The following is a 25,938-nucleotide window of genomic DNA, read 5'->3' as shown; positions in this document are numbered from 1 at the left end:
TCTGTAGAAATAGATATAGTTTTGTAAGTGATACAGAAAAAGTGACTTAGGCCACTACAGTAAATCACTACTAAGAGTAATCAACATTGAATGTGTCTGGATATATACCAACCTGTACATACTTGAATCTCTGCTCTTTGATTCTGTCTGAGTTGCGATCAAAGGGCACTCTGTATAGCTGTTTCATGCGCAGTCTGTTGCGCTTGAGGACACGATCAACAGTGGAGAGGCTGACACTGTTGATACCCTCAAAATTGACATGGTCCTCAATTATCTTCTGCTGAATTTCCCTAAGTTTAATGGCATTGTTCTCTCGGACCATGTCGACAATTAGGGTCTCTTGTTGTGGGGAGAACATACCTGTCCTCCCACCCCCATGTGGCAGTCTTTCAATTCTACAAAAAGAGAACATACAGTTACAAACAATATACATGGAATACTAGGCCTACAAACAGTTAGACCAACCCTCCATTACAATACTACAATACATTGGTACAGTGATTGTACTGAAACATATTTACAGTATACTGTGGTACAGTACAGTATGTCATACAGTAATTGCTGTCAACATTTACATACTGTACTATAATGTCAAAAAAGGTAATTACCTGTTCTCTTCTCTATATCTTCTGATTATGGTGGACACAGTGAATCGGCTGATGTTGGGTTGTACCCTTTGTCCGGCCTCCCTCATGGTCATACCATGGATAAGAACATGGTCGATCACTGTAGCTCTGATTTCATCAGATATTACTGTTCGCTGACCACCTCGACCACCTCGACCTCCTCTCATACAAACTCTTCCTTCCATTCTAGGGCCTCACAAACCAGTGCTCTCTGAACTGGCTTATATGTTCCCTCACATCATTAGCCACAAGTGTGATCAATTTTGAGTTGTTGTGTTCAAGTGGTGACACTTGTGCTTTAATTGTGTTTCACTTTTGTCACCTGTGCTCACCATTATGCAGCACAGGTGCATCACAATGAAAATGTGTTGGTAAGTTGTGTCTAAACAGGCGAAAAGAGCTTATGGTTTTGCCAAAAGAGTGATTGATTCAATCAGTGGGTTCAGGCAACTGAGCATTTGGTTCAGACAATAGGGTTTAGTGTTTTAGCAATTGAGAAAAACTGTAATACACATGGGTACCGTTTCCCATCACCTCTCACTGATGTTGCCCTTTGTGAAACGATATCCCGGTGATGTGATGGCCATTTTTAACCTCAAATTTTCGCATGTGGACGAATGTTTTTATTCCATATTTTCTTGTGACACTGGGCTGTGGAGAGAACGTCATTTACATGACAGTCATTTTGGAACCAAAACCTGGATAGATATGTAATGACTAACTAATAATCGAATAATTTCTGTCGGCATGTGTTTCTCACCTGCAGACAAATTTGGCGTCTCTGCATCTGTCCACCTATCGTTCCCTCACGCTCAACTTCTCACAAGAACTGCGTCTCCAGATTTTGCACAAAGTCACCTTTTTAAAGGGAAAGACTGGACTCGTCACAGTTCATTATTGTGGGGCATATTTGCATATTTCCATTTTAAAGTGTTAAATTACTTCAAATTTCAGTAGATTAGAAAACAGATTAATGTTGTAATATGTTTTAAGAGAATACAACCGATTGATTGACCTTTAATTGAAATTGAAATTACTTGTTTAAAAAAATCACAACTTTTTTCCCACCACATTTGTCATTTTCTCTCCATCTATTCCTCTGCTTTACTTTCTTTCTAATTCATCACTGTTCTTTACAATCTGGCATTAGTTATGCTTGACCTCATTTAGGCTTTCCTTCTTGGACTTTTTAAAAAAGGTCACTTTGACCTCTCCTCACAACTCGTTACCTTTTTTCCCTCTCATTTATATAAGTGAATTTCCCCCCATTTAAGCTTTTCTCCTATGTTCCTTAGCAGCCAACTCTTTAATTTCTCTACACACATCTTAAGTTGCTATTTTGCAGGCCTCTTTTCTGCTTTTGTCCTTTCTCTAAATCCATTTTCTCTTATGTTTCTTCTTGTCAAATGAGAACCCGCTTGGCCTTCGTGTCCTGTCCTGTCCTCTGGTGTCCTCTCGGCTCAGCTGCCACCTGAGCACTGCGGATCAGCCTCCATTTCATTTTCTTTCATTGTGCATATCTTCTTTCTTCTGTTCACTTCTCATTTCTCTATTTTTCCTTAATTACCTTACCTTTCCTTTCAGTTCAGTCTCATCCTGTGTTCTTTCTCCTCCCTGACTTCTTGTGTCTACCTCACTCCATTGTCAGGCAACTGGCCCACATCCATGAATAATGGAAGAGACGCACCTTATCTCATCCTTTTTATGTTTCTCCATCTACTTTTAATGTTTCCCTATTTTTCTGATCTTCTCACACATGATTATTTTATTTTGCTTTACTTTGTCTTACGTCAACTGCCAGAGTCAATTCTCGTAATTTTGTCCTTGTCCTTTCAAAATTTTGTTTCATTCTTGCAGCGGCATTCCAATTTAGTTTAGGGTATATATATCATCATAATAATGAGGAAAGACGTCACATAATCATGATGAGGAACAGGGGAGGGTATTTGGATCTTGTAAATGTGATACTTTCTCTAGATGTTTATAACTAATGCAGCAAAACTAATATTAGAAAAGATGAACAAAAAGAGATGTCGGTGACACACAAATCTGGACACTGTGCTAAGACAGTTCAGCACGTAGAAGCAGGATGCAGGATGCAGGCATGAACCGCGATCATTAAGAATCACGACTAAATGAATGAAATAATGCGAAGGGGATATTTGTGCCAAGTATGAGCTGAGTTCTCCAATTCCAGTGGGACACTTCACCAAAAATGACTTCGTCATAAAGCTAAGATCCTTTGGGATTTCATGACTGACAAGTTGTGAAACCGCATTAGAGACACCAGTAAACGTGGTTTTAAACTGTACTTGACAGCACACATTCGATGACCGAAATGCTCATGCATTAGTCTGCTATATCAAGAAAAAGAGACCAGCAGCGTCTCCCCAGGTGACTGTGAATGTCAGTGCAGGACAAGATCAGACTGTGTCAGCAAGAACAATTTGTTGACAATTACACAGAGGGATTTTATGGCAGGATTGCAGTGCATAAACACCTCATTACAAAGATGAATGCACTTTTGAGAGACCTGCAGTGCAAAAACCACAGGCACTGATGTGAACACATTTGGAAAACAAATGACATGGTCAGATGAGTTATTCTTCTCTGTATTGTCCTTGCTCCATACAATAAGAACATCTAGCGGTTCTGTAATGTCGTTGAAGGCCCTTTTCGTTACATGTGATGTGTGTTGCATTTTACACAGCCATTTCAAAATCTTTTTTAAACAGGAAAAGTATTTACTTCATCATAGAATATGCATCCATATTGATCTGACACGCAAAACAGCTGATTAATCTTTAGAATAAGATTCAATCACCCAGGAGCATATGACCCTGTTACTTCTATGTCAATGTCAGAAAACTGTATCATCTAAATTCTGCTTCCTTCTCTGTGTTTGAGTAACAGCTATAGTATTCAAGCTGCATAAATTTTTGTTCCCTGCTTTGTTCACACTTGGACCGTCTTTAGTCTTAGAGTGTATCATCTTGTAACAGCCAGCTGTTTGATCTTGTGAATAGTTGTTTTTGAAAACATCCCTGAAAAACTTTTCCTTTTTTAACCCAGACAGCTTGTTCAGGAACACCTTCCTCTCCTAGCTTGATTGGAATGTTAAAAATGTGATATTTTGAGTTTAAATATTGCAGCAAACGGCTATTTATTATGTATTGCCACTGCAGTGTAATAATATTATTGCCTCAAGGAAGTCACTCTCCCTCTGAGTTGTGGCAGCTAGTCTTGGCTCTGCATGCGAGATCTTGCAAAGCAGTGTGGGTTCAATTTTAACTTCCATATTTCTTACAGTAGAATAAACCAAAACTTTAGAATAAAACAAGAGTCTACTGTTCTTCTGCTCAACTTTGGTCCCACATTGGTTTAGAACTGAACTCATGTGCTCAATTGTGACACCCAGTGGTTTTTATAAGGTCATGTATTGGCTCTTTAATTGTAGCTTGGATAAAAACTCACACAGTTCAATATCACAAGGGGAAAAATTGACAGAAATTTAGAAATATTGGACAGCCCGTACCAAAAAACCCTTTCTGTAGATGATACCCTCCGTGGTCACTGACACAGACCATCTCAGCAGACATTTACAACATTGGTCGAGTAGGCATCCAAAGCAGATTGCTAACAAGAGAATAGTGCACTAGGCCACCAGCTTAGCATAGGGGAAAGGGCAGAGCAGTGACACCTTACCAGTGTCCATCCAACGATTCCCCTACGAGTCTCCTCATTCACCCTCTGTTTACACAGCCCACGCTGTGTCATTCAATCCTTTGCAGCTTGCAACAGTTTCCAGTTCAATATTAGATCAAGTAAAATGTCAGAATCATACTACTTACAGAAGGACTGACCCATATGTCACCGCTGGTTTTAGCCTGTCGCCCTCCTTTAACATCTCAAATATCTGACTTTCATTTCCTTTGGTCGGATATGTTGGCAGTACTCTTTGTCTCCTTTTTCATACTTTTTATTTTTATACCTTTATACCTCAGCTTCATTCACAGTGACAGAATGCATTGCCTCCCAAAATACCCCTTAACATCTCTCTCAAATGTTTTTTACCTCTTCCGTTTTGTTGTTGTTCTTGTTCACTTTTGCGTGTTTCTCCTCCCTCCATGTATTTTATTTCTCCTCGGCATACTTGCAGCATTATTAAAGGACAGCTACGGCAGCTTCGTGGGAGTTAGGAGAACAGTCAAACAGCTGCTTCCAGGCAGTCTCTTACATCATTTCCTCTTTTCCTCTTTGCACACCATTTTCCCCACTCCTGTTATTTTTCCCTAACTACTACTTCCGATGCCGTTGGTAGCAAAAAGAGAGAGAGGCTAAAGCTGATGTAAGACTTAAAAAAGACTACCAACTTATCATCTTTGTGATGATGCTTAAGAGGAGGGTTTTTAATATGTGGACTTCTCTCCCTTACTTTACTGTCTCTATTCTCCTCCTCAGCTTTACTACCCCCCCCCCCTACCTTGTAAGTCGGTATTTTAGAAATTCTTCTTTATATTGATTTGAGATATAATAAATGATCAGAACTAAACAACTTATTCTTAATGACGCCAACAATTTTATCATTATTTGGACATCTTTACAGTTATTCTGAGTTATTATGATGACGATCATGATGGTTATCATTCTTTGATTATGTTCAAACTGCAAAAAAAGCATCCTACTAATAACAATAATTTCATCAATTTATGTGTCCTGTGTACACTGTTTGCAAGTGTTATTCACTTTTCAAATCAGCTGTTTATCCGATCCGCTCTACACTTGACGTGTGTATTTGCTGAGAACAAGACGAGGAGCAGCGTTGAGCTTGAAGACGGTCATAAGAGCGGTTCTCGTTGTTTCACGAAAAAGTTGTTCACTGTTACACTTTCACAGCCAACGATTGCCTGAATGTGAAGTCTTTAGGGAGCATCGGTAAATGGCATCTGTGTCACCACAAGGATCTACCCAGCCCACTGGAACTAAAGCAATGAAATATCAGCACTGTTATCAGAAGAATAGCATTCATAACGTATGTTTCACCACGCAGACAGTGGTGAATTAAAGAGAAACATCCACTGCAAGGCAGTTTCTGTTAGTTAGCAAGTTAGTATTAACTTTGCACATGAAGTGAATCCCCATGTCTGTGATCTTTTCAAACCCGTGCCTCTAAGTTCATGTCAAGATTATGCTTTTCTAACAGATGGATGTGTATTTGTGAGCCATTTTGGGAGGGTGTTCCTGAGCCCATGCTGTCAAATTGTAACAACAAAGTCTGTGGCCGCTGACACTCCCCCCAAATGGGCAATACCTTAGTTCAAATGAAATATTTTTAGGAATGAATAAATAGATAAACACGCCCTCAAACGAAGTAATTCAAATTTCTGTTTTACACTGTATTCACAGCTGTTTGTGAAGGGTAATTAAACAAGATTTCTCATAGCAGTTGTCAATCTTGCTGCAGTTGTTGCAATCCATAATTAGACGGCAGCACTTCCCTCTATCGTTCTCCCTGCGCTCAGCTGCATTTCTTTCTTTGCAACAGCATCAGCTAAAGTCTCGTTGCATCATGTCTTTTCTATCATAGCTGTTTTTCTCGTGTTGTCATCAAAAGTACAGTGGGAATAGGTGGGGATCAAAACAATTACAGCAAAACAAATAAAAAAAAATAAAAAGAGTTCCGGAAAGATTATTAACTCCCGACAATTATGAATGAAATATTTGGCTATGCTTTCATCGACATCTGTTTGTTTTTTGTTTTTTGTTTTATAAAGGCTTTTTTTGTTTGTTTGTTTGTTTGTTTGTCTACCTCCAGGTTGACAGGAACAACTGTACCCTCACCAGTGATTTCAAATAAGAATTGGCTTCGGATACACTTCACCTCAGACAGCAATCATAGAAGAAAAGGATTCAGCGCTCAGTATCAAGGTATGCTATACCCTGTCTGGTTTCTTTCCTGTCTGTTTTTGGCCGCCATGAAAAAAAGATAAGTAGATGGTACTATGTGTTGCACAAAAGCTGCTTTACTGCATTAACCGTGCCTTCTCTGAAGTTGCCCATGCCTTCTGCAGTAATGCACTGACATACCATTACTGATATTGGGCTTAAACTCTACGATGTCAACATGAAAAATGCCCCCTCTCTTTCCTCTTCAGCCCGGAGGACATAGATCCCTTTATTTCCAAAATTAATTTCAAATTGATTAACAGGACAGTTTTCCACTTTACCTCAATCCATTTGAATCAACTCAGAGGCGACAGCAATGTCTCTAGATGTCGTTTTGTTTGAAGTGTGTGGATGCAGGGCTGAACTGTGTTAATTGACAGTGGTTTTCAGACATGTTCCTGAGCCCATGCTATCAATTTCCACTGTAGAGTTGTGTCTTGCATCTTTGAAGGCCTGATGATCACAACGTTTAAATACCGGTTTTATGCCTTGCCTCTTGTATACAGATTTTATTTATTTAGAGTGTTGAGCGCCGCACCCATGATAAAATCAAGTGCTTTAAATGTTTTGCTGTGAGAAAGGCTGCTCTTAAGTTGTGGAATTATTTGCCAACAGTCTTTCACCAAGTGGTATAGCCTTCACCACTTTTTCTTTTGAAAGACTCAGAGGTGTCTGTGAGCTGCTTTTGTAAACAGTCAAATCACTTTCCTGTTGCCAATTGACTTCCTTTCTCGTTCCACCAGGGACTTTTTTTGTCTTTTGTTGTCCCTATCAAAACATTCTTTAGTGTTTCATAAAATTCAAAATAAGCAAATATTTTCAATTTTAGCAACATGATTTGTGCGCTATTTTCAACTTAAAGTAGGGTTGAAATGATTTGCACTTCATTGGGTTGTAATACTGAACGGATAATTGTCGTCCCCCCCCCCCCCCCGTGTCACATATTGTACGACAATGTGTTGAACTCATTCAGGGAATTCCTTGTACAAGAATGACACGATAAGACAAACACTATACTGCACCACCTATGTATGTGTACTTATCCAGCCTCATATAAACCTGTGAATCTCACAGTGTCATCGTGTCCTGTTTTTAATGACAATTAATACGGCTCTCCAACTTGTTTGGGGAAATATGTATTTGTGCTTTGCCATAGGAATATGTTAGCAATTATTTGTAGGGGATTTTTTTTTTTTAAATCCTCCATTTGACACACTTACAAACTAATCCTAACATGTGAAGTATGAACAGAGTAAGACTTGCGGTCATTTTAATTTACTGTATATATTTCTATACTGCAATGGAAAGAGGACTGTTTAGGATGGCAGAAGTTTTAAATCACTTGAGCTGACCTTCTGTGTCTTTTATGTCATCTATGGACATGTTTCATGGCATAAGTATTCCACAGTGTATGTTAGTTTCTCACATTTAGTTAGCTTCTCATACCACAATACATGATGATCTAAATCCTGTTTCTCTTTCTGCGTATTTGACATCTTTTTGTGGTGTCCATTTCTGTTATTGGTCTGTTGCTTTTGCCACTGGTGCCTCTTTTTTTCTGTGTGTGTGTGTGTGTAGGAGAGCGAGGTAGATGTGTTTTTCATGCCGAGTCTGTCTCTCAGTGGACTGTAGTGTGGTGGTAGCACAGATTTTTTTTTCTTTTATCCTCTGCAGCAGTGCCACTTAGTATAAAATAGATGGAATAAATTTTAATGTTGCCTCTCTCTATTGGTCCTCTCCCCTTTTCTCCTCTCTTGTAGCCACTTTTCTGTGTTGTTTAATTGCTTCTCCCTTTTTCCTAGATGAATTAAAAACATTTGCTGCTGTTGTATGTTTGTTGTAGGAAGGGGATTAAAAAGCTACATTACATGCATATGTGGCATGCAATAGAAGTCACCCTTTGAAAATAAAAAGGCAATTAAATTTTAATAAAGTATGATTTATAATTAAATGAATAACCTCTCTCTCTTCTCATCTCTGCAGTGAAGAAAGCAATCGAGTTGAAGTCCAGAGGGGTAAAGATGATGCCCAGTAAAGACTCCAGTCACAAAAATGCTGTCTGTAAGTACACTTCAGCTTGCTTTTTGTGGCTAAATAGTTAGCATGTGGCATTTAGATATTTCAAACTGAAGCCGAAGCACCTCTGAGCACATGCGGGCACATTATATGTGTACACAAAGACACGTGTGGTGCATTCATCTTTGATGTGGCACGATCAGAGATCTTATCTATTTTTCAGTGAGGTTGACCTTCTCGGAGACGAGAGTTACAACCATTTTCTTTTTCTCCTTTTTGTGGTGGCTGAAAAATGTGTCTTTTCTTTTTCTTTTTCTTTTCCCTCTTAATAGATTCTAACCTCCTCAAACTATTTCTACAATTCATTGATTTAACTCCAGCCCATAAAAGCTGTTATTTTAAGGTAGAAATGTTACATAGTCTTGCTTTAACTGAATCTACCACATGCCGTTTTAGTATATTGTTAATGAATCAGTGCATAAATTACCTTGCGTAAGTCACGGTAACTTGCTTTAGCTCGGTGCAGTTTTTTCCAAACGTCAGTCTCAGTTCTTCCACAGCTCATCAGGGTGAATTTGTGGTGTCGTGAGGTTTAATGACATTTTCCAATCAGGATTTTTACCCCTATACATCATGTAAACAAATATATATTTGGATAGTAAAATAAATGATCCCAACCTTTTTTTTTTTCTTCTGTTATAATTTATTAGTTATTTTTTCACTTTGAACTTTTAAGTAATTTTCGAGCCTTTTGGTGTCGCACACTGTGCACCAGTCTGTGCTGGTGTCAGGAAAAAGTTTCAGCGACAGCTGATCAATGCACCTTGGTGGTTCACTCCCAGATGGCTGTCACTGTTGTTTCCTCCAATTGAAGCTTAAAGCCTTTGGATTATCCTTTCAGACCCTTTTTCTTTCTTTCCTTCTTTCTGATGTTGTGGTGCTTTGTGGACAAAACTGAAAAGTCTCCAAGAATTCAGAAAGAGCCAGCAGTCATTGATGTGTAAACCAGTAACAGCCCCCCTGTGAGATTGCACCATCGAATAGGGATCGATAATGAGGAAACTATAAAATGATGAAGTGTGACTTTAAGTTTTGTATGGCTACAGCATTTTCTGAGCATCTTTCCACATGGCTATTGTTTGTAACAATTTCTGAGTGCTTACTGCTTTCCCATATCACACATACAGAATATTGCTCAGTAATGCATATGCAGCATGTCATTTTGGGTTAGGAAGAAAACTCTACCAAACTGAAATTGTTTGTATGAATTACACGTAGTGAATCATAGATGATGGAATTATGATAGCTGAACAGTCTCTGATGGCAGACATATTTCTTAGCAGCACGAAGATGTGCTCAAATCGTGCGATGAAGGCTTTTAATTATCTCAGAGGCTCCAACTCATTCCTCATCCATTCCTTAGCATTTAATGGAACTTCGTGAAAAAAAATCCTCATCAATAATTTGACTGGTTTACACGCTCAGCAAAGCATCCGCAACTGCAATCAACATAAGTTCAATGTTTTTTGTGTGTTTTTTGTAAGAGAAATCATATGTGCCGATGTGTCTCTTCATTATTTACTCCTATAAAAATGTGTACCGGTTTGCTCAGTGTGTGCTTGAGCGTGGGTATGAGTATGTGATCACTCCCCCGGGCAACTGAGTATATTACATTTATCAATGATGTGGTGTAGAATTCTGATCTACCTGCACATACGCACGCACACATGGTAATCCACAAAGAACTCTTTCCACGTAGAATAACTGTCCAAAGTCAATTTGCTGAGTTCAGACTTGAGTTCAAACGGTTTTGCATCTTGGAAGGAGGGCAAACTGCGACTATCCACCTTCATTTGATTAAGACAATATTCCAATTACGATGTTACATGAGTTACAGATAGGATACTCCATTCATGTTGTTGTTTACTTGTTATAGGGCATAGTCTGATTAGTATTCCACACCCACATTATGTCCCACTACACATTTGCACTGTGTGTGCCCATTCAAAGTCTAAGTAGCATTGCCCTATCTACCCCTCAAAGCACAGTACATTAGCCTACTTGGGTTACTGCCTCATACCAGAAGTGTGCCCTCTATTTCCTGCAGTCTTCATGTTTTGCATTGAACCCAGTCCTAAGCAGTGTTGCCAGATCTTGAGACAGGCTCAAACAGCTCAATCTGTGAAAACAAGTCCAAAACAAGCAAGGGTGTTCTTAAAAAAAACAAGCCCCAGGTTGATAATAATGAGTAAATCTGCCAACTCTGGAGCTTAGAGCATGTTTTATAAAGCAGAATGTGTGCAGTAAGGTGCTGGGAAAACTCGGCGGAGACGTACCGCAAATGTGCGATTAAGGTGTGTGTGTACCTGTCTGCCTAAGTCGATAGAGACTGTTGTATCCCTCATAGCTTAATTCCATTGTACATTACTCCAAATGTGCCCGTATTTGTGTTATGTTCATTGCAAAATGCTATTTACAGAGTCAGGTTTTAATCAGCTTAAAATTGTAAATATTGCTGTGTATATAAACATGTGTTTGGACCTGATTCTCTCTTGATTTACTCTTGTGCTAGCGTCGAAAAAAAGCTTCAGACTCTAAAAGCAGTTGGATTTAGTTGCCGTAAGTGAACTCACCTCATGAGTTGTAAAACACCCACTGGCCCGGATCTTACTGCACATTTACTTCTATAAAATAAAATAACATAATTACCATTGGTAATGCAGGCATGCTTGAAACCCCATCCCACCTTTGAAATCACTTTTGTGCTTTCTTATATAACCATTATGTGGAGCCAAAGCAGGAGGATGATGGTTGTGAACTGAATAGTCCAAGGAGCTGTTAAGCTTTTGGCAAACATGATAAATTGAGTTTTTTTTAATTTATTGTGGGACCAATGCTCATTGAAAACATGTTGGCATTTTTGTCACGTGGACCTTAAACTGTAGGTTCTCAGTGTTAGTGCAGTGAGGTTACCTGAACATATGCCATGAGGCTGGCACCATTAAAACATAGAAGGCAAAGGAACGTCAAGGTCAACTTTTGGTCCTGGAACAGTCTTTGAACGACCCCTCTTTGCACTGCGTAAGTCCCAGTGGTTATATGATGGTTCTATTGGAGGGATTGTAACGACTTTGTGCAATATATAATCATTATAAAGAACCAAAGACTGATGGTAATGAGTTTTATCTGTCTAGAGAATGGAGTGCTTATGAATCATAATCTCAAAGACTATCTGTAACAGCCTCTTGTCCATATTAAGGCACAGTCTAATGGGCATACACATATGAGAATACATTTATATAAGTTTGAAAAATTGCCTATTTAAGAATAATTCTCACACAGGCTTATAGATCGGAAACCCTACACAACACTGTAGACAACAGAATCATTGAATAAGAAAGCTATACAGTAAGAGGTATGTATAGTAATATAAAGTAGTTCAATTGAAAACACATCGTTCTGTACTTCCTTTCTCTCACAGAGACATTAGCTCACTTCTGATGATGTGACATAATTATAGAGAGGCTGAGAGATTGTGATTAAGGAGTTTTACTCCCTAGACAATGACCTAGAACTATAATGAATCATCACTGGGAGAGTGTGACTTATAATCAGTGTTTTCTTCAGGATTGTCAGGCAGTGTGACGCTGCGCTGCAGTCTACTCAAGCGAGGAAACCTCTTGAAACCTAAAATTGAAAATGGAACAACTCCACCGCCAAATGGTTTTGGTAGAAGCTCACAGTCATGCAGTCTTTTGGCGTGAGAATATAACAGTAAAGCTGTGTTTGAATCGTACTCAGCTTCATAGCCTTTAATTTAGAAGATGCTGCTATAAATAGACAACTGTAAACTTCAGCTCTGGGGTGGATTGACCTTTCAGCACAAGAATCTGTTGAGGAGCGAGAAATCAGGGCGGATAAGATGCAGAGGGCATCAAGAGAATATATGATCTAACTGCTCTTCACACATTTCTGTCTTTATTCAGCAGGCACCCGAAGAGCACATCAAAAGCTCTTACTTGAAACACGTCAGCTGATCACACACACACGCCAACATACACCCCCCTGTTTCCCTCCTTTTAACTTATTATTTAATTTTCCAAGCGACTCACCTGTAAGTTGGTATGACCACAATATTTTAGCTACATGCCTTCATATATATTTAGTTTTTCCTAGCCAGTTTAAAACACAGCTTGTAACTCAATAAATTGTCAAGAAAAGACAATAAAAGTAGCAGCAGAAGAAAAAAAAAAGTTCAACTTTGCCGTCAATATGAAAGATTTATGTGTTTTTAAGAGTCTTTTTTTTTCCTTTCCCACACTGATTTAAATGACTGCCCGTAGCGGTGGTCTATGTAATAAACTGATTATCATCACTAAAGCCTGCACTTCTATGCAGGCAGACAAATTGTGTCAGCAGGATCGATGTCCCTTGCTTTACAACATTCCTTCCTTTTCCCTATTTGCTTCATCTTGTTCAGAGTTGTAGGGAGGCTGGAGCTTTTACAACTGTCAGAGGGCGGGAAGCGTGTTACATCCTGGTCACCGATCAATCAGGGAGCCAAAACAGAGACAAAATATCACACAAGCCGACACCGCCAGTCACTTTAGAATAACTAATTAACCGACATGTGCATGTTTTGGATGGTGGGAGGAAGAAAAAGTACACAGGCACAGCGAGAAGAAAGCCCCGGCCAAGATTTGAACCAGGATTATTTTTGCTTTTAATGGACAACATGAACCACGACAACATCTTGTCTTTTAAGCAGTTTATGCTTATTACAACAAAAAAAACCATACAAGAATAGCATGAACACCCGTGGCGTACAACTTTTTCTTACATGAAAATATAATTCCGCGTTTGTCTTGTGCATTTATGATGGCCGGAGCTCATAGGTCATTAGTCTTCCTCTAACATCTAATCTAGCTTGGTTAAGAAATTACATTGGCTGCAGCAATAACAATTTTTTATGCTTTTTTGGGTGGAATAACCAAAGCCTTTGCTTTCCATGCTTCCTTAAAAATTTGGATGTCCTTAAAACAGCCTAGCAACACCACTTCCATTACTGGAATAGTTTTCTTTTTTTGATCATTGTGTCTTGGCACAGTTAGCAAGCTGCAGGACTGATTGTGATGATGTTAAAACAAGAGAAACTCTTAGTTTTACAATTCAACGAGCAGATTTCTTCTGTCACTTTGTTTGTGTTGTTTCATCTTTGCAGAAAGTTTTACGGCTCTGTTGCTTTTGGTATAATTTAATATCGGTGTTATTTTTAATTTGTGGGATTTTGCAGTCAATTTCTTCCTTATGTGTATGACTATGAATTGCGATAGCAAGCTAGGGAGGATTAGGTCAACCGCAGAAAGAAAACTCAGGAAAAACATGGTTATCTTAGTGCAAGGCTCCATGTGTGAATCTCTGCCGAGTATCACATGCACAGCAACTATCCATTTTGCCAGATCATGTCTTGTTCAGGCTTTGACACAAACACATCCTTTACTTTTACAATTTACATTCTCTGCCTCAAGACCAAGTCCATGAGATATTGATAAAGTGATTATTTTTTAATGTCATGTCAATGTTTTTTGAGTTTTAATGTAGAGATAACCCAGAGACACTCATATTACCCATATGTGATGAATGGCAGCTTTTTAGGCTTACTCAAGATTATTTTTCAGCCTGATTTCTCTTATAAACTTACCAAAATAAGATTATCTCTCTGACTCTTCTGCCTTTTTTTTTCCAATCTGTTTTTTTGGTGTTAATCTATTTGTGGACATTTTTCAACTTCTTTTCATGCTGTCTTTTTGTTGGAATCAAGTCTATTTTGGTTGATATTCTCATATTTGTTGTCCCTTTGTGGCAGTTTGTCTTTCTATCAACGAGTGTTTCCATTCAATTCAAACAGGCTTACAACTGGATACCCCGGGCTTGTGTCTAGGTCCATTCAGAAATCTTTTCGTGGCTGCTAAATCTATATGTAAACTAAAGTGAATATCATTGCTCTTAACAATACAATAAAGTGCTAAAATGTAGGGCACATAGCTAAAAGGGCTTTTGATATGGTAAATGTAAATGTACTTAGATTCTATTGCTATGACAGGCATGCACAATCTCTCTTTGTGTATCAAATATCCACCACACTTTACCTACAGTGAGCTTAAAGTGGACCATGACTACTGAATTCCTGGAGACATGCAGTATTGTAATTCAGCTCATAGGACTTACTTTACTTACTTTTTGTGGCTTAATCACTTCAGGATTAGAGAAGTCATCCACCTTTTTGAAATTTGCTAATTGGATTGCTAATTCCCCAGTCCACTTGTATCATGGGCAAGATGCTGTAACTCACATTGCTTCAGATCCCTTTATGTTATTTAGGATTTAATTTAATCTTGAGATGCAACTTTTGCAAAACAAACATCTTGTTGGAGTTCTTTAACAGGGTTGCAACAAAATTGTGGTGAGGAAAAGATGCATATTAGCTCGAAACGACTTGAGAAAAATGAGCATGAAGCAGCAAACAGATTATCTTCCACCTTATTTTGATACAGCAACCAAACCAGAGTGATCAGAAGAACATTTTTCTGCTCTGTTTGGGTAAAAGACTAAAACATGATTACTGAACACGATGCTGACACGTGTTGAGGAGTCAAGACTGTGCCATTAGAAAAGCCTGGAAAGATGAAATTAGCTCGTGGTTGGCTCACTAATAGACACCAGACACCATCACCATCACAGCTGGTTGGATTTTGGCAAGTTGAAAATGGACTGGAAATTAACTCCAACACTTGCCGAAACTTTCTTGCATGCAGACACTCAAATTTTGGTCCAAGAAATCGGCAGCATTCAAAAAAACTACGATCTTTATATAGAAAAATCCAATCAGAATATGAGTAATAGCCTGAATTAAACCCCAAGGAACTGGAGGGTCCTTCTGAAAGCTGAGATTTACAGGAGAGAGCAGCATTTGGGAGGGTATGATTGTTGCTTTAGGGAAAGTTGATCATGAATACATCAAGAAGTTGACGTTTTTTATGGATCGACTGAAAGGAAAGACTAGTCGCTGAATAATTTTGAAAGGCCTATAATAGTGCTGGTCATTATATATTACTGATTTGACGCACTTTTAACTGATCAGACCACGTGAGTTAAGAATACATATGTATTTTTTGATATATTTAGTCTTTTATGATAATTATTCACACAAATAGTAGCTTATAAACCACATGTATATATATTCAAATATGTTAATCGACATTTCTGACAAACCTGGAGCAAAAGATATGTTCAATAATGAAATTAAAAAAGATATTTTGCCTGATCATGGGGCAAATCTTTGTAACTGAATAGTTTTTTTTCAGAAATTACATTTGATAAGATGAAAGTCAATATAAATGTTTGCCAATGAGAGAATTAATCTGTTCTTCCAAATACCTAAAAAGTCAACTTTTACTGATAAAACATTTGCTGAACACTTTGATGATATGGAAATGATGTTATGTATCAGAAGCTTGTGTTTAAAGGTTGAATAGTCTTTTAAGTGCAAATACGAGATTAAGTCGGCGTGAGGATTTCTGACATCAGCCCAGTAGTCATATTTGTCATCTTTTTTTTTTCCTGCAACAATCTCATGTTGTTTGCATGAGCTGGATTTGTTTCTGCAATATGAACCTTTGTGTTTGATGCCAATGAATGCCATTTGAACATGGGTGAGAGAGAGCGCAATGATAGATCGTGAAAGTGTTTGTGTGATGATTTTTGGATAGAACATCAAAAACACAGCAGAGCCCGAAGACAGCTTGTTCTGTTTGCATCATATCTCACACAAACATGCACACGGTGTCTGTACACTCACAAACCCCACAGCACACACCAAATGCAATCACACAAATGCAGCAAATCATTCATCCATCTTTCATGCTAGGAAGCACAAAACTTCGGCATCCCTTTGTAAATTTCAGCTAATGTGAGTGAGAGGAAAAAGCAGGCTGAGCGCACTGAGAATGCAAAAGTTGAAAGGGGGTGTGAGTGGAGAGGAGCAAGGGAGAAACACACAGGAAAGGACGGGCAGAAAGAAAAAACAGAAGCCCGAGGAGGTCAGATATAGCTCTTTCTCGAGGTCATATCTAAACCGCTGCAGGATGCTTCTGTTTCCTTTTTTTTTGTACTTCTGTGCTCTCTTTTCAATCTTCTCCCATTCATTCCTCTGCACTTCATATATTCTGTCCCTTCATTTCTGTGTCATTCTAACCATCATTATTCATCCACAGAGATCCATTATGACAGAACTGGTGTAAACTGGTTTCCGTTATATTGTCGGGGCTCATTTACATTTACATTAGAATTTAGGCATAACGCAGATGCTACCAGCCGGTCTAAAACCAATGCAATATCCGGAATATAAGATGGACAAAATTTGTCATGTGTTTTGCGTCTGTGCCGATATTATGCAGAAAGATGATTTAGGAGGTGAATTATATGTTGGATAGTGAGAAGTGAGGACATCTCTCTACATTAAATCTCTGCACACATCGCTTGACGCAGTCGTCCTGTCATTTCGGTTTTATGCAAAACCTTTTTTTATTTCTTTTGGAATTAAACAGTTTTTTTTTTCCTGTTTAAATTTTTTTTAATTGCGCAAAAATGAGCAAAAAATAGCATTAAAATTACTTAAAACCCTCAAACTGTGGTAGAGAAATGGCAGAGTAGTCATTTTCCATGCATGAGATCAATAGTTCAATCCCCTGCACTTTTCAAAGTGTCCCCGGGAAACACACTAAACCCCACGTCTCGGACGTGATAATTGTGAGTGACTCTAGAGAAAACAGAGCTGCATACACTGTATAGAGTGCATTTGAATGCATCTTAATTATGCATGAAAGGAACCATTGTTGAAGCACAGTGTTACATATAGGTGCACTAGGGAACATAATTTAAATTTGGTGGTTTATATAAATAATAGAATATCAATGCAAGTTTAATGTGAAAACACGATAAGCTTGTCTTGTGTTTTCTAAATGATCTTCACCAAATGTTATCTGAACATCTAAAACGAAGCAAAGTTGTGGTTTAGAAGCTCAAAATGTTCCAATGAGATTACAAAGTTTCAAAATCACATCTAAGTTTTGGACTTGAAGAAAAGCAGGCTTAGTCCACATTTTCTACTCCACACATTCTTTCGTCTTTATTTGCTGAGAGAAAACTTTCCAAAACCTCAGTGACTCAGTGAAGGTTAGAGTTCTGTTCAGTGATGTGCTTAAATGAAATGGGTGGGATCTCTTAACTTCAGTTTAGCTTTGTAAAGAATATAAGGAAGTTGGGAACAAAACTTTTACGCGGCTGCCACATGAGTTCAGCTTGGAGTGACAAAGACTGGGTTGAACGACCGTGCGATTCTCTTCATACTTAGTTATGTTAGTTCATCAGTCATGGAATTATTATGACTTGTTACAGCACTATTCCTGCTATTTAGTATGTCTTTTCTTTTTAGTAGGGACATCTACAGTTTGAGAGGAAGACTGCAGTGTGTCTATGGTGCTTTTAGCGTCGGCAGGTGTCACAGCTCTGTTTTGACATCACACTCATGCAAGCATAATCACTTGTCAAGTCTCTTACTTGGGTGTAGGCAGTCAGGACTATCAGTTTAAAATCAACCAACATCAACAGTAGTTCATGTATGATCCGCCTCTTCTCTTGTGGCGTCCCATCTGTCTGTTGCACCCTTCATCTCCTCTGCTCCTCCTCCTCTCTCTCTCTCTCTCAAACCCTCCAGCAATCAAAATTGAAGTTTTTGTTCTCATGCTTATTCTGTCTTATTCTTTATTGATCTATTTATTGATTTATTTCATACTCGGGCTCAACCAAGTGGGCAATTTGAACATTAGTGTGCTTTAAAATAAGCATAATTTTCCAGGTTGAGATAAAGTCTAACTATAATAATTTGAAATAAATGATGTGCTTTTTCTGAAAAAAAGTTTCAGAACCTTGAGCTGAGCTGGATTAGCTGAATAAATTGAATTCATTAGATAATTTCCCCTCTTTTTCACCAACCTGAACTTGTAGATGAAGCAGCAGCAACGAGAGACAAATTCTTCTCCAACTCCTCCAGCCTCACCTGCACCTCCTCGCCTTTGAAAAACTTTCAATCCACTTCTCCTTCACCCCCTGTTGCGTTGTACAAAGCATTTGCACGCCTTTTACAAGCAGTCTGCAGTTCCAGGTTGTGTGAAGTATACGCAGTTTGTATGAAATAACCTACCTTTTGAGCAAACGTGTTATAAAATGTTGCATATTATGTGGGTTTATACAGTGGGTCTGTTTTCAATATTTCATGTCTCGTGATACCCGGGTCTGGTCATAAAACATTTGGGGCTGTAAAACCTGTGAGTACAGTCCCAAAACGCCTCACAAAACATTACTATGGGATTTGGATAATTAAAGCTATTTATTCTCTATATGACAAAAAAAAAATGTTTTCTCAACTTAAGTGACTGTTTTTCATAAACTGGTTAACACTAATTCAAGTGAATGCTAACTCAAGCTTTGCAGGCCTTCCTTTAGCTACAAGGTTTCAAATTATGGTCCTGCTTTTTTATGAAGTACCAATAAAAGGAAGCCACGGTCCAATTTTGAAGTTTGAAGTTTTTTTTAAAGCGGTGTCTGCCACATTTTTGTGTACTGGCCAAGATTTCACATTTTCAGGTGCTCCATGTGACCTCCTTGTTATCATCAGTAAAACACTGGTTTAAACTTGTCTCAGATCCATTTAGCTATTTTGCATCCATGATCTTGGTAAGGTGCATGCTCCCTATCTGTCTACTGTGATAAAGATGTATTGGTTTCCAGAATTTTGTCGATATGTTGACTTATCAAGTCAATTGGGGATAATTTGAGAAATGTTTATTTTATGTTCAAAATCCGACCCATGGGAAAGTCATATATATGATAAACATGCCTTTAAAATGCTGATTGATCTTGTAAAACAAATATGCATTCATCACCTCAAGGAAGACAGTTTGTGATGATTTTCCTTCCTCTTCTTATTCTTAGTGAGTCAAAGTGGTCTGGCTGGAGATGTTTGTCCAGATCCTGGAGTTCCTGAAAACGGCAAAAGGATGGGTTCTGCTTTCCAGTAAGTTCATTTTGTATTTTGCTTTTCTGACTCAGCTGCCCGTTGTCACTCTCAGTCATGTCTTGGACATCATTCACATCTTCGGTATTTTGCTGCAATAGATTCATTTGCTAATGTGGCACAGGTACTCACATCAATGAAATGTGAGGATAAGAGTATACTATGCTGTTTCAATCTATATGTTTGACTATATTGGCTGTTGTCAGGTTACTTTGGAGAGGTATCTTTCAGAGTCTATCACTATTCTGCACAAAAAACACATTGTATTCTGAAAAACACACTCCTTCTGCAGCGTACTGTCACATTTAGATGGGTTAGTTTTCCTCCTCCTGCCCAGACCTGCTTTGGCTTTACTTGTGTGTCTAACACGCAATTCACAATTGTCGCTAGGTGGTAAGAGTGAACATAGTGTTTAGCGTGGATCCGATGGCTCTGAAGCACATCGGTTCTATAACTCTGATTGGTGACATTGACACTTTGAGCCCACTTAAGAGCATAAGTTATCTCTTTAGTAACAGTCAGCTTTAATTTTCATTTTTCTCCTTCTCAGTCAACTCCTAAGTTGAGAGCAAGTGCCAGTCCCATTTATGGTCCAAGAATTTGTCCATTAAGTAGGAAAAGTCCTGTCTCAAGTTTCACAATGACTTAAGTGTTTTGTGGTGTATCCATCATCATAAAAAAAAAAATCAATGGAGACCTTTACAGGACTGGCTACCTCAATGTGAAGCACTTTATGTGACTAGCTGAAGGAAAAAAAGAAAGCAAAACTATAGTCAAATAGTCAAATTTGCAGTCTTTTAAATCTGTATCCAGCTGTGGGGGGGGGGTATCTGCGGTCAGAGGTGGAAGATTCCTTTTCTCTGTTACATGTAATGAAAATAACTTCTTTTTTTTTTAGTTTTGTTAAGGGGTCGAGTCTGTTATCCCTCAGCAACTGCGCACCGCATGATTCTGCTCATAACAGCATAAAGTCTGGAACTTCCGTGGGAGATTCAGATGAGAATCACTGATTTCTTTTTTCACTGTTGGCGCTGGGCTTTCAAGCAGTGCGAGCAGCTAATATAAACAGACCATACCGCAGAGTGTGGTGGTACAGTGGGAGTGTTGGTCTGAAGTCACAAGATCAGAGAACCCTGCTGACGGGGAGCTGACAGAAAAATAATTTTGTGTTTGTTAAAGCTAATAAACTTATTACCGTTACATGCAGTAACTAAAGCATGATGCATCAAAACTACTCTTTCTCCTCGCAAAATGACGTCCTTTTGGATGTAGTTATGATTTTAACTAACTATGCAAGCATGTTCTTATTTCATTATTAGCGAGAAAATCGGGACACCAATTCAAAAGCCTAATGAAAAACTTCTTCATTATCTCATAATGAGAATAAATTAGTCATCCACTGATAGACGTCCTTGTCAATGTGTACAACTATCTTATTTGGTTAAGAACTGTCGCACTCATAACCCTCATAGTCCTACCACCTGCATGTTATGTGTGTCACTCTAGTTTGTGGTGTGCTTTCCATATTCAGGTGAACGAGGTGAATCCCTTTGATTTGTCTCTTTATCATTCAGATGTAGTCGTGCATTCAGAAAGAATCAACACTGAATGAAGACTGTTGCCAGCTCATTATCCCTGCTTGAATTGTTAGCGGTTTTTATGCACCGCAATAGTCTCAGAATCTATCTGATTCAAAACAAGATGATAATGCACATATGGAGTTAACGTAAGTTCTGGATATGATACAGGATATCCTACAATGGGCCTCATGCAAGAAGCGTTCGTACGCACAGATTTGTTCTTAAATCGTCCGTACGAGTGATTTAAGGGAATTGGCGCATTCACCAATCTTTTCGTATTTTATGTTTTCTTTCAGGTACAAACAGAATTTACGAGTGATCCAGACCTGACGTAGGAGTTTCGTAAAATAGTCCGCTGTTATTCCAATCAAGTTTGTTTGACTAATGGATTGTATATTTAATTACTTTGAAGAAAACAAAAATAAATATACATTATACCCCATAATTATGCTGACATTATTCTGTTTGACTTAAATTGTGCACTAATTGAAGGTTCATTTGAATCTGTAACGGGAAGCGCAGCGGCTGTCTTGCTACTTTTGGATGCCTTAGTGCGTCAGGCTCTTGGAAGAGAACGTGTGGAGACAGACGAATGGCTGACATCGCGATTAAGATTCCCAAGGACTGTGCTGCTACAAATATGCAGCTTGTTAGAGCCACAACTCCAGATAAAAACACGCCGATCAAACCAAATTCCACCACACACCCAGGTCCTCACCACCCTTGGATTTTTGGCCACTGGAACCTTTCAGAGAGAGACTGGAGACAGATCGGGGGTGTCCCAGTCCTCTGTGAGTTGTGCGCTCCCCTTGCTCATCAAAGCTCTCATCAGTTTATCACCCATGGTACATCAAATTCCCATACACCGCTGTCCAACAAGTACAAATTAAGAGGGACTTTCATGCCGTGGCTGGACTGCCAATCATAATTGGAGCACGAGACGCATATATGCATCAAAGCACCCGTGCTGTCGTGCAGCGCACTGAGCTGAAGGCCAGGTGGGTGTGTCTCGATACCTCGTTCATGGCGCAATATTGCCATGAACGAGGGTCTCCTACAACCTGAACCAGCCCAGGCAGACCAGAAGGTGCCAGAAGACCCCCCTCATGGACCACCCCATCAAAGTGCCATCATGATGAGGCAACAACTGATTGCACGGCTTTAGTTGCAATCATCGATCGCCTGCCCAGGGCGAGACGTTTTTTTTAAGCCATTTTCATATCAAACCATTAATTTTTTTATTTCGGTGACATTACAAACTACAGGTGACACGGAATTAACAGCACTCGTAATAACTTCCCATTTCTTCGCTTTAGCAGGTCCCGTAATTCCACTGCTGACACTGCTAAAAATGACAGATTTTCCTTTTTAGATCTCTGGAAGCAGAACTTCAGTCTCAGAGCCCCTAAAGTTGTTCTTTTTGCGCCTTGATGTCATTCTCATGACTCAGCACTCAACACTTCCTGGCACAGGAGCGAGGAAGCACTGCCTTATATGGTGTAATTTTTGGCGTGGAGTATGCAAATCTACTATCCTCGTGCACGTGAACTTAGATACGCACGAGTGTGATTCATCATTTACGCAGGTCGTTTACACACTTTTTCCGAAGTTAAGAGCGTTTGTTGAATCTGACGTGGCGTGTTCGTACGAGACCTTCTTACGAAAAAAGTGAGAGAAATTTAGAATAAAAATACGAAAATGTTCTTGCATGAGGCCCAATGTTCCCAATCATATGTTGCAGAAAATAGTTTGCTCAACGATGCATATTGATCCTACAACATCCCCCTTTACTACTGCAGCTCATCCAAAGCCTGCATTTTCTCCATATTCAGCAAAACATGGATTTTATTTGGGGTTTATTCCCAAAGACGCACTCCGAAAGTGGGTCCTCCATTTTCTATTTCTTGTTGTTCCATTTATTTGTTCATTCATTCATTTTCCACAGCTAATCTGTCTGCATCAAGCAGAACTGATGGTTACTGAGGTATATAGAAAGTGCGGTGTAAAAGATGCTGTCCCATCCTAATTGAGTTAATATCACTTTATTTTACTAACAAATAAGGATAATGAAACATATTCAACCTCTTTCCACTTTTTTTTTATTTTTTTTTTAGTTTCTGTAGACTACTTTACACACCTCGGGTGGAACTCCGGCCATTCTTTTCTGCGTTCTCTGCTGTGTTATAAGTAATAAATTAAGAGTATGGGGGATAGTCAAAAACATTTTGCACTTTGCAGAATGGAGAGAAAATATAAAGAAGTGATGGGCAAGAGAAAACTTGAAAGCAATGAAAAGTGATGCCCCTAAATGCAAAAATCTTCGTCTGTTGAGCTTAGCTGGAAAGAAGGAGCAGAGATCTAAAGAAGTCCCCCAGTCTATTAGAGAGCAGATAGTAAGTAGGAAAAGTGTGCTGTAATGCATCATATAAAAGGACTGTGTATGGAATTGCTGTGCTTCTAAGTTCAGAATATGTTCGTAGTAAATGAATGATGTAGTCCTGATATTACAACGACAACGTTTTGTCTTTTTCATGATGGTTCAGAGAGCGTTGCTTTTTGCCAATCCTAGTATTGTAGATTTATTTTAGATGCTTTTGTTGTGATTTTTCCATCACTTATGGAATTAGATCTGATGAAAACTCAGCCCCACTTTCTTTTTCTTTTTACTAACAAAAGTATTCAAAGCCCCCGCTGTGTGTAATTTCTTTTGTGTCCACCGGTGGCAAACGGAATGGATCACATTGAACACAAACTTGAAAGGCACACAGCTGTACACGTAGGGCTGCTCCAATCCACACTGAGAACAAAATAAAGCAATGAAGTCCAAGTAACTGTCACCAGACCTCAATAATAAAATGTGTTAGTTTTGAGTATGCCTATGTGCATAGCGTGGGGGTTGGGGGATAGGGTTCGTTTTCAAAGCACTTTTATTTAATTTGGAGGACCAACGAAATTGAGTTAGCCTGCAAGCAGGGTTTTGGATCAGGGAGGTGACAAAGATTCCAATAGTCACACAGAGATCTCCATAAGTTTGGAGAATCTGCCGCAGGGTTCTCCATCTGTGAAGCAGCTTATCATCCATATTAATATTCTGTCATCCTTCATAAAATAACAACTGGTTTGGAGTTTGCCAAATTATTCCAAAAGGGGTCTGACATTAAGGAAAAACATTATCTTGTCTGTTTAAGTACAAACTCCAAGTATGAGCAATGGTGATATCAGTATCACACCAAGAATGTGCTTTTTAGCAACAGGACACACTGTCGAATCCAGATATGGAAAGCCTGCAGAGACTTTTCACCAGCACAGAATCCTGAAATTGACTTCCAGAACGGACTTCTACAAAGTCCCGTAGGAATGGTCTGAGGACTTTAACATGAGATCAAATGTCATTGATAGTTGCACGGTTTTAAGATTCACTCGACAACAAATTAAGTGTGCAAAACATGGAATTGAGAATGGATTTTACTCTGCTTTGAGAAGAGTAATTCTAAAGGGAGAAATTTATCCCAAAAAAAGACGCTCCATCAAACTGACACGGTTGGCATCTCTGCTGCTCCTACTTGTGCAATATTATAACATATTCATGCGGTTGTAGAGTACTGTCTGGCAACACAGGGGTATTCTGAAAACCTTTCCTCACTGTGTTCACTATGCTGATTGTGTTGAGCTGCAGCTTTTGGTCAAACTCCTGGGCTGCTTTTATGTCCCAGTCCCTCTCTCCAGGGTCCAGCCATACAGGGGTCATACACAGTAAATGACAAGGAATCTTTCTCAAGTGAGATCTTTGCCAGTAAACAGAGATGTGGTGGACACTGCGATTTAAAGAAATGCACCCCTTGTTGTCTGTCATCAAATCAGTAGATATGAAGTTGCCATTTCATTTAAGCAGGAGTGATTGTGAAATAATCATCTCTCCTTACGGCTCATCACTTAACATCAGGGGCGCCGAAATTGTTGAAATAATTCTCTTATGCATATGAAAGAGGCTTTCCGCTTTTACCTCTTTTTTTCTGAGAATGCCCCCCCCATACACCCCCGATCAAAAAAAAAAAAAAAAAAACCTTTAATGATAATCATCTTTTAATCTTCTGCCCCTGCTGCTCTTCTTTATCATTAGCAACTACTTATTGCACAAGCTCTCTCACTAATAAAAGAGTTGTCTAATTTAGTGAAAGGTCATTACCTCCATATGTATTTCACAGTGTGTACATCTGTGTAAATGCAAATGCCTCTTGGCATGGATGTGTTCGGTGTGCTACAGGTTTGAATCGTCATCAGGCACCAAACCGTATCAGTATTACATGAGCAACATAGTTTCAGAGGAAAACAAGAGTTTTCATTACTGAGCTTGCGCGGAATGGCTGGAACCTAGTGTGCTCTGGCTATCTTTTGATTCATAGAAAAATAGATTTAGAACATCTTCAGAAATAACAACTTTTTCGTTTCTTTTCTGAGCTTATGGCACTTTAGAATATGAGTTGTCTTTTGTGTTATCAGTTTCTCTGAAGGCAGAACTGGATAATCTCTTTGACAGGGACATTTTGCCAGGCTGCACGACTCCACAGTGTTCAGCACCAGGGTGGAGACAATTCACAACCAGAGCTGTATGTTGCGGATGTGTGGCAAGGTGGTA

At 38.9% G+C, this 25,938-nt stretch overlaps 1 protein-coding gene across 1 annotated transcript in view; it reads left to right on the top strand.

Moving 5' to 3' along the window:
- Window positions 1-25,938, top strand: part of LOC142378168 (CUB and sushi domain-containing protein 1-like) — a 445,101-nt gene that overhangs the window by 245,630 nt on the left and 173,533 nt on the right. The window contains exons 6-8 of the mRNA XM_075462406.1: window positions 6,442-6,554; window positions 8,556-8,633; window positions 19,641-19,722. Of these exons, the coding sequence (XP_075318521.1) occupies window positions 6,442-6,554; window positions 8,556-8,633; window positions 19,641-19,722 (273 nt within the window). The remainder of the gene's footprint in view (window positions 1-6,441; window positions 6,555-8,555; window positions 8,634-19,640; window positions 19,723-25,938) is intronic.

The sequence above is a fragment of the Odontesthes bonariensis genome, chromosome 1, assembly GCF_027942865.1.
Source record: "Odontesthes bonariensis isolate fOdoBon6 chromosome 1, fOdoBon6.hap1, whole genome shotgun sequence".
Classification (NCBI taxonomy): Eukaryota; Metazoa; Chordata; class Actinopteri; order Atheriniformes; family Atherinopsidae; genus Odontesthes; species Odontesthes bonariensis.
Note: the sequence above shows the minus strand (reverse complement) of the source record. Positions and strands in the feature narration are given on the sequence as shown.